This window comes from Poecilia reticulata, linkage group LG1 (assembly GCF_000633615.1).
Source record: "Poecilia reticulata strain Guanapo linkage group LG1, Guppy_female_1.0+MT, whole genome shotgun sequence".
Lineage (NCBI taxonomy): Eukaryota > Metazoa > Chordata > Actinopteri > Cyprinodontiformes > Poeciliidae > Poecilia > Poecilia reticulata.
In genome coordinates, this window is record NC_024331.1 from 27,656,490 (window position 1) to 27,670,086 (window position 13,597).

Genomic DNA, 13,597 nt, shown 5'->3' on the forward strand with positions numbered 1-13,597 from the left:
AGGAATGATTTACTTAAAAAGCTCCTCTGTCTTGTTGAAAAGCTACTTTAATTTAGTTTTGTTTTATTTAAAGTGTACTACAATATTTGCACTAGAAACTACACAAAAGTACTTGGTAATATTTATTTATTTTTGCCATGTTGGCTCATCTGAACTCAACCAAGCTGTTTATTTTTTAGATATTGCCTGATGAGTGTTCAGGGTTGCTACACAGACTTTCACATCGACTTTGGCGGGACTTCAGTCTGGTACCACATTCTCAAAGGGAGAAAGGTAGAAGAAAAATGTTTTTATTCGGGTTTATAGTGTGAAATGGTGCAGAGTTTATTGTTTGTACTGATAATGATAAATGCGTTTGTGTTTTAGGTTTTCTGGCTGATCCCTCCGACGGAGCCAAGCCTGGAGCTGTATGAGAACTGGGTTCTGTCTGGGAAGCAGGGGGACGTTTTCCTGGGAGATCGAGTGTCTGACTGTCAGAGGATCGAACTGAAGCCGGGCTGCACTTTCATCATACCCTCAGGTACGTTCAGAGTACGTCTGACGCAGTGGCTCAGGAAGCAGTTCTGATGTTCGGCTTGAATCCTCAGGCTGGATTCATGCGGTTTACACTCCTGTGGATTCGATGGTGTTTGGAGGAAACTTCCTGCACAGCTTCAACATCCCCATGCAGCTACACATCTGCAGCATTGAGGACAGAACTCGGGTAGGTTCTGACACAAACTCTATGAAATGTAAATAACAACAAGCACTTTGGGCCACGGGTGTCCAAAGTGCTGCCAGTTTTATTTTATTTTATTTATTCATTTCTCTTTTGGGGAACCCAACTGCAGTTGAAGAATAATAGAGAATGCAGGTGGTTGATGCTGATTAGAGCTGGGGGATAAATTGATCTGACTTTGATTAACGAGAGATGTCTTCCCCTTCTCTCAATACCCACTTTCCTGTCAACTAACTATCAAATAAAGGCCACTAGAGCCAATAAAACCTTTTAAAAAAAGAAATAAATGCCAGTTTTTAAAATGTATTTTCTGTTGTTTTTAATTTAGTTTTAATAAAATTTTAGAAAAAATGGGATTGAAATCGTATTTGGTGTGAAATAATTGTAGATTTTATTTTTAAGTCATGTCACCCAACTGTCATGCAGATGTAAACTTTTTATTTATAGTCTGGGCAAAATTATGACTGACAGAATTTTTTATAGTAGAAAATGTTAAGTAAAACACAAAGTATTTGTGTTTTTATAACCGAGCTTTTATAAAAGCTGACTTTGCTGCCACCGAGTCATTTGACAATCAAATAAATCTTGTTTTTCTAACTGAGAATAAATTTGTTCAGTTGAGTCTAAAATAATTTGAAAACTTTTCTTTTAATACAGAAAATGTATTAAATTATTTTAAGTTTTGAATCTACAAATCCCTTAATAATCTAAAAAATTTGACACTTTTTTTGGCCCAAAAGCGTTTTTGACTCAACCGTTTTGCCACATGTGACATAAAGTTTGTACACCCCTGGTCTTGGTGTCGGCTGCAGGTTCCTGTGAAGTTTCGCTGCCCGTTCTTTTATGAGATGTGCTGGTACGTGTTGGAGCGCTACGTCTTCAGTCTGACGAAGACGTCCTACTTCACCCCCGAGTTTCAGAAATACTCTCTGGGTACAGGTAAGAAGAAACAAATACATGATTAATACAGTTTATGCAGATCGACTCTGGTTGTCTGCTGACCTTCAGTCGATATTCTGGAAACCCGTTCTGCTGCCTATTATGTTTCTTTGCACTAAGTGGAAAAAGTTGCAAATTGAAATTACAAAAATAAATTTGCTTAATGGAAACAGTAATTTCAATAAAAAGTTTTTACTTTTTATTGAAAAAAGTAAAAACTTTTTACTTTTATCAAAACACCTTTTTTCACATTGTATTAGTCATGTGATCAACAGCCAGATGTTACTACTGGCAGAAACACAGAAGGAGACAACAGGAAGTAGCAGGAGGACAATACCATATTTTCCGTACTATAAGGCACACTTAAAAGCCTTTAATTTTATTGGAAAATCGAATTTTGTGTGGCACGCGGCGCTCTGTCAAAATGTTTACGGCTACAGTAGTAAGGCGTGTTGTGGAGTAAATACATACTGTGATAAGTACTTTTCTGACTGTTTTGTTTGCACTTTATATATAAAAAAGATTGAAAATAGACCACTCATTAACAATGCACCTTACAATCCAGTGTGCCCTATAGGTAGTAAAATACGGCAGCTGTTTTTGGGTTTTTTGGACAATGTGCTGTTGGCTCCACTAGAGCTCTCACAGCATCGTCGTGCAAGTCATGAAAATTGTTTCATTTGAATGTGTTAAATCAATATCTCGTCTGTAAAATGGTTAACTACAATTTTCCCAAAATGCCGCTTACGTAGCCAAACCCAAGTATAGTGGTTTGTTGCGCCAACGCCTGACCAAAGCGCGACGTCTCCTCTGATTGGCTCATAGATGTTGAACGCTAGCGCCACGGCTGAAATATGAAGAATCCGTTGCTGCCGTTATTTTAATAACTTGTAGAGTGAACAGGCTTACTGATGTATGATTTTAATTTTATTTTATTAATTTAATGGGAACACAGCAATCACAAAATTGTGTTTTGTCGACATTATCAGAATATAGACAAATATTTGCGCACATTTTAATGGAAACAGCCACTTTTTCAGACCTTATGCACTGACTGAAGCAATCTCTGCCTGATTCAGTCGTTTACATTCCCATCATCAGATCTGCATGTGTACCATCCATCCATTTTCTTTGCACCCTTGTCCCTCAGTGGGTCAGGAGGGTTGCTGGTGCCCATCTCCAGCTAACGTTCCGGGCGAGAGGCGAGGTCACCCTGGACAGGTTGCCAATCTGTCGCAGGGCAACACAGAGACACACAGGACAAACAAACATGCACACACACACACACACCTAGGGGCAATTTAGACAGGCCAATTAACCTGACAGTCATGTTTTTGGACTGTGGGAGGAAACCGGAGTACCTGGAGAAAACCCACCATGCACAGGGAGAACATGCAAACTCCATGCAGAAAGACCAGGGCCGGGAATCGAACCCAGAACCTTCTTGCTGCAAGGCAACAGCTCTGCCAATTGCACCACTGTGCAGCCCCCTGCATGTGTACCACAATATATTAAACTTTAGCTATTCCTTCTGGATGCCCAACGTGTTGCTTTGCTGTTTTTCCTGACATGCTGGAATTTCTCCGATTAAAATCTGTTATCTGATTCAGAGGAGGATTCTGATATGAACGAAGAGTCGGAAAAGCCTCCATCCAAAGTCCATTTGACGCCGCTGGAGCTGGAGGGGCTCTGGAGTTTGATCGGCAAACTGGAGGCGCTGCCGTCGAGCAAAAAGAGCGTCCCGGCTGGGATCCAGAACGCTTCAACGCTCATGACGCACATCAAGGTACTTTGTCTTTACTGGTTGATATTTTAAATGTTCATTTTTTTGTTTTCTATCCCGTTTAACAACGTTGTTTTTTCTTTCAGGCTTTACTGAAGGAACATGCTAATGACAACCCTAAGCTGTCCTACACTGGAAAGCCGATTGTGAAGTGGCCACCCAGGGTAAACGTTCATCTGAATCTGACCCAAACGTCCTTCTGGACCAAAACAGTTTCATAACTATTTACACTCTCAGGTTTTCTTTTATGTTCTTTTATTTTTCCCATCACATCATCCTAGACAGTCATTTAATTGAGAAACACCTTGGGCTTAAAGTAACTTGCCTGTTTTATCTGGTCCAGTTTTCTCCTCCTGATTATTGATATCGGCTGATATGAAATGGTTCGATTGTGATGCGTTTGTAAAAAGATGTCTGTGTTAATGCCTTCAGCGTGCAGACAGACAAATCTGGCAGCTACCTTTTATAAAATGACTAAATTACTTTAAGTGGAATATACTACAACTAACGATAATAATGTTACATTTTCTTGACTTTTCTGCGTCGTCCTCAGCCTTCGTGGTATCAGCCGCCTCCTCCGCCTCCGCCGCCACCGGCTCCTCGTCCTAAACCGCCCTCAGCGACCTCCATGCAGCGGCCGCAGAAACCCTCCTCCTCCATGTCCTCCCTGAGGCGCCGCAGAGTCAGGTAGCAAAAATAAAATGAACTTATAGGGTGATTGGCCACAACCAGAATCACTAAAGGGATGGGAGGAAGGACTGCAGTTTATGATTTAATAAACGATTATTCTGATAAACACAGTGTAGGGCTAATCTGGTGATTCTTTTTTGGATTAACTCAACTAATGATTACATAGCAAAAGGTGTTGTTTTTTTTTGTTTTTTTTTACTGAATTTGAGCCAGGTGAAGCTAAAAATGCTCCACCCGGAACTCCTCAAGTTTTGGGTGGAGCATATTTACAGATAAAGGTTTTAATTTCATCTTAAATGCTTAGTGTTTATATTTTTGCACAGTTTTGGTTTAAAAACTGCTCTGAGTATGTTGTTCTTTCAGGAAAAGGCCTTTTCTTGAGTTTGTTTACTCCAGTTAACAATTAATCAATTTAGAAATTATGTAATTATTACTTCAAAAATCGATTAATCATCTCAAGCCTAATTGGATTAGTACAAAGTCCTAATTTGGTTAAAAATATGAACTGAAGCGTCTGAGGAAGGACACAATGCCTCTGATCATTCCTCTGATTCTGCGTTCAGGCTCCATTTCTTCATGAAGAGAATCCATTTTAACTTTCTTCCGTTTGTCTGCAGATGTAAGCGCTGTGAGGCGTGTCTGAGATCAGAGTGTGGAGACTGCAACTTCTGCAGAGACATGAAGAAGTTTGGAGGACCTGGGAAGCTCAAGCAGACCTGTGTGCTGCGGCAGTGCCTCTCCGTAAGAAAGTTCAACATTTATTTGTTGTGTGCAAAGTAGAAACGCGTCTCTTTGCTCAATGAAAATTTACTTTACTGTTTGCAAGAATGTTGCTTAATAAGAAAGGTGAAAAAAAATGTCAAATACATTTTTATAAATATTGCAAAACATTATCTAAAAGTACCAATAAATGGGATAAAAGTAATTAATATATACATTTTATTCAATAAATAGTGTTCATCTGCACCGTGTCTTTAAAAAAGTTTTCATTCACATAAACCTGCACTACTGCGCCCCTGATTATCATTTTAAACATTCCAGACCCATAGGGGGCAGTGTGGTGCAAAGCTCAGGCCGCCTCAGCCAATCAGATTGCTTAAAAACAGCCACAACTTCCTGTTAGGAGTTGCACACGGCACCAGGAGGTTAATTTATATGGACAGATATAGGTGTTAAACTACCTTTAATTAGTGTATTTGAATGTAAAGTTAATTAAACACGACGACGTCGACTAGACATCACGTTGCTGCATTATTTGTCGCACATTAAATTTCAGTTTGCTCATGTAGACACACATATACAGATATGGAGTTTTCTCAAATAATTTCTCCATTTTGGTTGGAGATTTTATAAATGACAGTTTTGAGTTTGAGTAAACGTATAAAATGTAAGCTAACACTTTATTTGAATGGGTGTGCTTAAGACTGACATGACACTGATGAACACGAACGAGTCTTCATGAATGTTTCTGTAAAAGTCCGTAAATAATGACACTTTTAATTGACTTTTAATCCAACTTTTAGTGCAACTTTGCATTAAAAGTATCATTATTTACTGAATGACACTTTGTGACAACAGTCGTAAGCATTCATGAAAACCCCTTCATGTTTATAACAGGTCAGTCTTATGCAGACCCATTCAAATAAACTGTTACCAAATGGATTCGTTTTTCCCAGATATTATGCCAAAGGTATTATAAACAGGGTTTGTTGTAGTGAGTGAACTGATTTTTTGTGTGTGTGTGTTTTTGTAATTTTGCTGCCTCGTCCAGCCGGGCCTCCCGCTGTCTGCAGTGTGTGAAATCTGCAAGGAGCCGAACCAGGAGGAAACTGGAGACGCTTCCCTCACTCTGATGGAGTGCTCCAGCTGCGCTCAGATTGTCCATCCTGCCTGCCTCACGGTAAGATGGGAACATTTGGTTTTGTTCGTACAGGTTCCTTAAAATCCCTGAAAACCATTTAATTTCAACTAGGTGTTTTCAAGGTTTGGAAAGTGCTTGATTTCTGTTTAAAATCCTTGAAAGTGCTTGATATTCAGACTGCAGTAGCCGTCCAAGAGTAAAAAGGTATTTGGTAAAAAGTCGACTCAAGTACTGAGTCACTGATCAAATTATCAACCATTTAACGTTTAAAAATTTCATCACTAGATGGAGCAAAATATAATACATGAACAGTTTGATATTTAAAGGATGAAAATTAAAATAATTCATACAAGTAACAAAAAATAACTAAATTTTTTTTCTAAATCAGTTTCTGTCAATAAAAAAACTGCAGGTGTGTGTCTGGTGAATTTCTGGTTAAAACATGTTTGCTTTTTATTCACTCAAGTAAGAGCAGAAATACTTCATGATAAAATTACTCAAGTAAAAGTAAAGAGTGCAGAGTAGTAAAAATACTACTAAGAGTAATTTTTTTCCAAAGGTTTTTCAGGTAAATGTAGTTTCTACCCAGCTCTGGTGCTGAGTTTCTGTGTGAACGTCCTGTTAGGTTCAGGGTGACGGCGTGGTGAATAAAGACCTGCCCAGCTGCTGGGAGTGTCCAAAGTGCGTCCAGGGCATCACCGATCGAGAGGTAATCAATATCCTAATCTCTCTTTAGCTTCATGCCACTTTGTTCGGTTTAGTTGCTCTGTTTCAGAGTCTTAAATTTATCCTGTGATGATTCACCTGTTCACAGTGTAAAGGTGACAGAGGCGATTCAATGGTGAGTCAGAAGTTATTTTATCTTTTACATTTTATCCAAATGTAAAAGATAGTGACGCCTTCAAATGCATTGATCTTCCTTGAACCTTTTTCATGTTTTACCACTTTGTTAGGATTTTAAGAGATGGACTTATAATGTAACTGGAATCAGTTGGAATGTGTGTCTAATTTAAGTTTTTGTAAAGTGCCTTTTGTGAAATTATTTGTTGTGAATTGGTGCTTTATAAATAAACTGAATTCACTCCAAAAACACAAACAATTACCAAGTTTTTTTGGTCTAGTTTCCAGTGCAAATTTTGTAGTATACATGAAATAAGACAAATTTAACTTTTAACATTGTTTTAAGGAAATGATTCCAGACAATTTAACTATTATTTAATGTCACATGCTGTTTTTATTTTAATTATGTAAAGCACTTTGAAATGCCTTGCTGCTTAAATGAGCTATACAAATAAAATTTGATTGATTGATTGAAAAGCAGACTGTTGCATTGAATTTCATTTAGGGGTGTCAGAGTAAAGAAGTTTAATAAAAATAAGTTGAACAACATGCACTACTCTGTGTCGGTCTTTCATGTAAAAGCTCGTAGTTGTTTTTAGGATCATTGTGATGAAACTTTTAGTTTCTGCTTCCTTTTGTTTCTAATCTTCTTCCTCTTTTCCTCCAATGCGCAGAAGAGGAAATCTTCATCGCTGCTTGATGCTCGGATTGCTAAAATTTACAGACGGCAGCTCCACAGCCAGGAGGGCGACGACTCGGGGAGTGATGACGATGATCACGGTTTGTGTGTTTTAAATGTCTGCTGGAAGCCAGAGGTGGGAAATATGGACTCGACGTTTTATCACAATATTTTATGGCACTAAAAAGATAAAAATATGATCCATCTATTGTTACTTTTTTTTAGATGTTGCCTGTCGTAATTAATGGAGTAGTCTGACAACATTTTTTTAAATTTCCATTCTGTTAATTAAAATATTTTGAAGGCCAATTTTGTTACAGAAACATCATAATCCCCCCAGAATTGAGACTTTTTTTTTGTCTCTCCGATTCTAATCTATTATAGATAGATTATAAATTCTACTACTTTTGCCTGTGGCAATAAATTAATCCGTCGGAAGATTTAAATAAGCTGAGCAATTTCCAATATGATAATTAATATATTTTGAAGGTCAATTTTGTTTACAGAAACATCATATTCTATTTTGATGTTCTGAGATTAAAGAATGTTGACTTTTTATTATTTTAAGAAAAAAGGTCAGAATTCCAGAAGAAAAAAAAACTGAATTTTGAAGAAAAAAGTTTGAATTTAAACCTTTTTAAAAAAAAATTCCAGTGGCTGTAATCGTCTTCCATATAAATACCCACTCTTACCGGAAGAACCTTTTTATTGCCTCTTAGCAGCTTTTTAGTCACTGTTTTCTAAAAACATCAAATATACCAGGAGCAGTTTTATTGACCTCGCCTGTCCTCGTATCGTGTCTCCAGTGTCTCACAGAAGAAGAATGGGCCACTCGTCCAGGAAGTCGTTTGGCGCCAGCAGGAGGGGTCTGTCGCGGGGCGGCTTGTCCCACAAGGGGAACCGAGGCGGGTTTGTGTCGGGCGGCTCCATGTCGGTCTTCAGGCTGAAGCGAGGGATGGGAATGAAGGAGGTCGGGCGCAGAGGGCGGGTCCGGCTCCGCGGAGGATCCAGGATGCAACGCAGGGGAGACGACTCCGAAGAGTCGGACGATGACGAAGACGACGACGAGGACGACGACGATGACAACGACGACGATTTCGACGATGACGAGTGCGACAGCGAGGAAGAGAAGGAATATCTGCGCCACAAACACCGGAGACGCAGGAGGGACTACGACGAAGATGACGACAGCGAGGGGCAGGAGTTCGACCCCGAGGAAGAGGAGGTGGACACGGCAGAGGACGACGAGATGAAAAGGGAGGATGAGGAGGAGGACGGACGCTGGGATTCGGACCCAGAACCGCCGGTGCTGCTGGTGTCCGATCTGAACGACGACCTGCTGAGTGGATCCTACCTGACGGTCACGCTGCAGCAGCCGCACAAGGCCAAGGCGCAGTCAGGTGAACGGAGGGACTCGAGCGTTTAGTGATGGGACTCAGTTAAAATGGCAACTTAAGGTTCTGAAATTAATCAAGATTCATTTAATTTTAAGCAAAACATACATCAGCAATATGAAGATTTTCAATTCAAAAACATTTTTTGCTGCTAAATTATTGAATAAGTGGACATTTTTTTTAACCTACTTTTATTAAAGCTGCAATACGTAACTTTTATAAAAAATGTTTTTTTTACATATTTGTTAAAACTGTCACTATGTCATGACAGAATGTTATGAGACAAATAATCGGTGAAAAAAAATCAACCAATCAGAGCCCGAAGGCGGGTTTAACGCTGTCAATTATGCCCATCTACGTTCTGCTCACACCCCTTCTCATGCCGTCCTTCCTCTCTGCTACGCTGCAGCTAGCGTAGCCTGCTATGAATGCTAAGGCTAGTTAGCATAGCTACCAGAGACGGCAGATAAACGGTTTTCCTGTAAGGGTATGTTGTTTCTCTGCCGTTGGCACACTTAGCAGCGCGTTCATGAGGTTGATTGACGGTGCCAAGATGCTCCTCCGGGCTCTGAATGGTTGTTTCATGTGTAGTTCATCTATGCAGATGGCAGTAGGATCACAGATGATCTCTCACAAGATTTATGGATGTTGTTTGTGTGTCATATTTACAGGTGTACCAGAAACGATCAAAAACAAAAGTTCTGGCTCAGGACTTTTGCATATTTAAAAAAAAAAAAGCAATTTAAGATGTGTAATTAATTAAGGCGTTAAAAGTCCTGGCTCTAGTTGAGGTCCTTCTACCTCGTTGAGTGTTGTGTGACCTGAGCGCTACCTGTGTGCTTGGTTCAGGCTCCATCGTTCCAAAGCTGGAAGCGGCCATGGGGTTAAGGTCAACTGGGGCTGCAGGAGGTCAGCAGGGCTTCATCCAGAGAAAGGCGGCTCATTCCAAACCTTCCAGGATCCGAGGTTCTGATCCTGCCGACTCTCTAACCCCGAGAGGACCGGGCAGGTAGAGATTTCTCTGTTTTAGTTACAATTCTCCTACTATTTCTATCTGATAACCAGAGGTAGACGGTAACTAGTTACATTTACTCACATTTACTTGAGTAACTTTTTGAGAAAATTTACTTTTTGGAGTATTTTTAACTATACTTTAACTTGAGTAATTTTACTATGCGGTATGCAAGTTTTATAAACTTTATATTGATTTGTAATTTTATTTTTCTTCTGCCTGCTTTTATTATTTTGTAATCATGTTACGTAAAGGCTCACAGTGACAATTTAATTTGATTTATTTATCTTTTTCGTCCTCTCTGTCAGGCCTCGGATACGAGGAATCCAGGGAGACAAAAGCAGCAGAAATTACTCAGCGTCTTCCTCAGAGGAAGATCAGGCTGCTGCTTCTGCCGCCTCCTTACCGTCATCCCTGCTGTCCCTGCCGTCCTTTAAGGATGCAGGAAGTGATCGGGGAGGGGAGAAGGAGGTCTGGGTGTCCGTCTTCAGCTACTTGAACAGAGCCGATCTGCTGGCCTGCATGACTGTCTGTAAAGCCTGGTACAAGTGGTATGTCTACAGATTCAGTTTTATTAAAATCAACTAAATTAAAACACTTACGATTAATTGACAGTTAACGGTTTGTTAGATTAAAATTAGTTCCAATCGAATAACTAAAAACGTCCACTTAGACCTATTTTCAGTGTTGTAATTTGGCCGCCATCCAGCAGAGGGCGCCGCTGATCATAGTTATTAGGATCATAGTTGGTACAAGAATCAAGATGGCGACGGAAATGAGAAACGGTCCAAATGGAGTCCGGTGTGGGATGTACAATGCTCGTTGTGTGGTTCTTTTTACATTTGTAAATACTTTAAAAAAAACTTATAAAGTTATCGCATTAATAGCGCTCATTTAGTCGAGATGCATGACGAAGCAGCGTCAAGTTTTCAACCAAAAGTTACTCCTGTGCTAAGACGGCGAGGTCGTAACGACAGAAAACGGAAAGGATTATGAAGAACGCGATCGAAAAATACATGATTCCAATAAGGACGGCTAATTTTGAGGTACGGACAAAAACAATTGATAAACTTACGTTTAATTGTCGACTAATGGTTTGTTGTTGATGGTTTTTTTTAGGGTCTCTGAGTTTATAAATATGTCTAAGTGTGGCGAATACAACGTTTTCCAACCAAAAATGGAATGAAGGACAACCGTTGGTGTCTTCACACCTCACAGTCTCCCCTTCACAATAAAAGCATACATTCGGATGTGAAATATATACATTGTATCCACCACATAAGTTTAATAAGGTGAAAAAACAAAAGTTTTCTGTTGATTCAGTCAGTATTTAATACAGCTGATGATTAAAAAAAAAAAAGTTCCTTTTCAAAAATGTGCGAGAGTAAAATCATATTTCTAGAATAAAGTCGTATGAAAATAAAGTTCAAATAATGAGAATTAAATCACAATGTTACTTGAATAGTCATAATACAAGAATAAAGTTGTAGTAATATGAGAATAAAGTCATAATAGTATGAAAACAGCCATATTACAATAATAAAGTCAGAATATTGTGACTGCATTCTCTTAATACTTTATTCTTCTAATATTTTCATTTTATTCTTGAAATTTTATGACTTTATTTTTGTATTTTTATTTTTGAAATTTTCTCTGCATTTTTTTAAACACAGCATATTATGAAAAAATAACCCTTCGTGTTATAGAACCCTTCACATTGCGGACGGTCTACGCCCACAATATAAGAGAAGAACTCTGGTTTTTAGGAAAATGACTGGATGTCAGTTAATCGTCAGTCAATGGATAAGATCAGGCAACTTTATATTCATTCATTAATCGATAGCTTTCATCCTTACGGTGCTGTTGTGTGTAGGAGCTGTGACAAACGCCTGTGGAGTCACATCGATGTGAGTCGATGCAGCCCGCTCAGTAACCAGGCGCTGGCAGGCATCATTAAACGCCACCCGACCTCTCTGGACTTATCCTGGACGCCGCTGGCCATGAAGCAACTCAACTGCCTTCTTACCAGACTCCCAGGTACAAACCGCCACAAACACACACCTCCCTGTCCGTACACGCCTCACCTCCCTCCCACTCCTGGTGTTTCTCTGCAGGTTTGAGGGAGCTGAGGCTGACTGGTCTGCCCTGGTCGTGTCTGTCCACTCTGGTCTCTCCCACTCTGCCCCAGTTGCAGCTGCTGGATCTGCGCTGGTGTGAAGGCATTAAAGAACCCCAGATTAAAGAGATCATCACCCCACCTGGTCAGTAGAAGTGGAAGAGCCAAGTGACTTGAAATCCTTGCTGCTCTGCAAAAACATAAAATCCTACCAAGTATTTTTGTTCTAGTTTCTCGTGCAAATATCTTAGTACACCTGAAATAAGAGGAAACTAACTTATAAGTAACTTTTCAGCAAGATACAGGAGCTTAGTTTAAGTCAATAACTCCTTAATATTTGTGAAAAAGTTGTAGTTCCATTGGCAGATTATTTCACTTATGACATGGAAAAAAGTCTTATAAGTGAAATCATCTGCCAATGGAATAAGTACTTTTTTTAATCAATACTGAGGAATTATTGACTTAACGTTCCAGCAAAATAGAGGAGCTTGGTTTATCTATAGATTAGTTTTGCCTTATTTCAAGTGTGCTAAAATATTTGAAGTAGAAACTTGACCAAAAATGCTTGGTAATATTTTGTTTGCAGTGTGAAAATGGTTGAATTTCAGTTAGACGCTCACAAACTGCTTCATTTCTGTATGAAGTCCTTCATGCTCATACTGTTCAGTTTTATAATAAAATGCAATCTAATGTCTGATTAAAAGCCTACATTTGGAAAACATTTTTCACAACAATAAAAAACAAACTACAAATGATCAATAAGCATCACTCTAAAAGTCGCTTGTCGTCTCGATCCGTCTGCGCAGACTTGGAGTCGTCCCGCAGCAGACTGAGGAACATGGTGACGCTGCGCCTGTCCGGTCTGGATGTGAGCGAGTCGACTCTGAGGCTGCTGCAGCGCCACATGCCCCAGCTGGAGGCGCTGGACCTGGCTCACTGCAAGGACATAACGGACTCCTGCATCACCCTGCTGGCAGCTGCTGGGACTCACACCCGCAACAACCTCAGCGAGATCACGCTGTCTGGTGAGTGTTTAAATGATCACAATCTGAAAACTGTCAGTAATTTAGAATTTTAACTGTCAACGTTAACACATGCACTAACGTTTTCACTAAAACCAGGAAGAGAGTTTATAAATCACCGAATGGCTCAACGGCGTTAAAGATCTGCTACTGTTGTATCAACCTCTCAGGTCTTCTGGTTCTGCTCTGCATCCAGAACCAGAACCAAACATGGAGAAGCAGCATTCAGCTTCTATGCACCACAAATCTGGAACAAACGTCCAGAAAACTGCAAAGCAGCTGAAACACTGAGTTCTTTTAAATCTAGAATAAAAACTCAACTCTAAAGAGTTGATTTTGATTCATAATCAATGAAACGTTGACCAACACATTTGATGTTGGCACTTAAAATGTAAAAAGTTTACTGGTTTTGTCCGTTGTTGACTGTTGTGACTTTTATAACTTTGTGGCATCAGAAAGGGGTAGAGCAACCAAGAACTAGAAAATTCCTGCAGAAATTTTAAAGGGGCATGCCAAAGTGTGCCCGTCGGCTTTGACGCAGCG

The 13,597-nt window shown here is 39.6% G+C and overlaps 1 protein-coding gene across 3 annotated transcripts in view; it reads left to right on the top strand.

Moving 5' to 3' along the window:
- kdm2aa (lysine (K)-specific demethylase 2Aa) overlaps nucleotides 1–13,597 on the top strand; it is a 29,409-nt gene that overhangs the window by 4,222 nt on the left and 11,590 nt on the right. For 2 of the 3 annotated variants that reach the window (XM_008418921.2, XM_008418904.2), the window contains exons 7-24: nucleotides 180–273; nucleotides 367–520; nucleotides 588–703; nucleotides 1,531–1,657; nucleotides 3,268–3,443; nucleotides 3,527–3,604; nucleotides 3,994–4,127; nucleotides 4,748–4,871; nucleotides 5,902–6,030; nucleotides 6,617–6,700; nucleotides 6,806–6,832; nucleotides 7,506–7,611; nucleotides 8,317–8,910; nucleotides 9,754–9,913; nucleotides 10,225–10,467; nucleotides 11,790–11,953; nucleotides 12,031–12,177; nucleotides 12,839–13,057. In XM_008418921.2, coding sequence (XP_008417143.1) covers nucleotides 180–273; nucleotides 367–520; nucleotides 588–703; nucleotides 1,531–1,657; nucleotides 3,268–3,443; nucleotides 3,527–3,604; nucleotides 3,994–4,127; nucleotides 4,748–4,871; nucleotides 5,902–6,030; nucleotides 6,617–6,700; nucleotides 6,806–6,832; nucleotides 7,506–7,611; nucleotides 8,317–8,910; nucleotides 9,754–9,913; nucleotides 10,225–10,467; nucleotides 11,790–11,953; nucleotides 12,031–12,177; nucleotides 12,839–13,057 — 2,876 coding nt within the window. The remainder of the gene's footprint in view (nucleotides 1–179; nucleotides 274–366; nucleotides 521–587; nucleotides 704–1,530; nucleotides 1,658–3,267; nucleotides 3,444–3,526; nucleotides 3,605–3,993; nucleotides 4,128–4,747; nucleotides 4,872–5,901; nucleotides 6,031–6,616; nucleotides 6,701–6,805; nucleotides 6,833–7,505; nucleotides 7,612–8,316; nucleotides 8,911–9,753; nucleotides 9,914–10,224; nucleotides 10,468–11,789; nucleotides 11,954–12,030; nucleotides 12,178–12,838; nucleotides 13,058–13,597) is intronic. The other variant, XM_008418913.2, reaches the window with a different exon arrangement.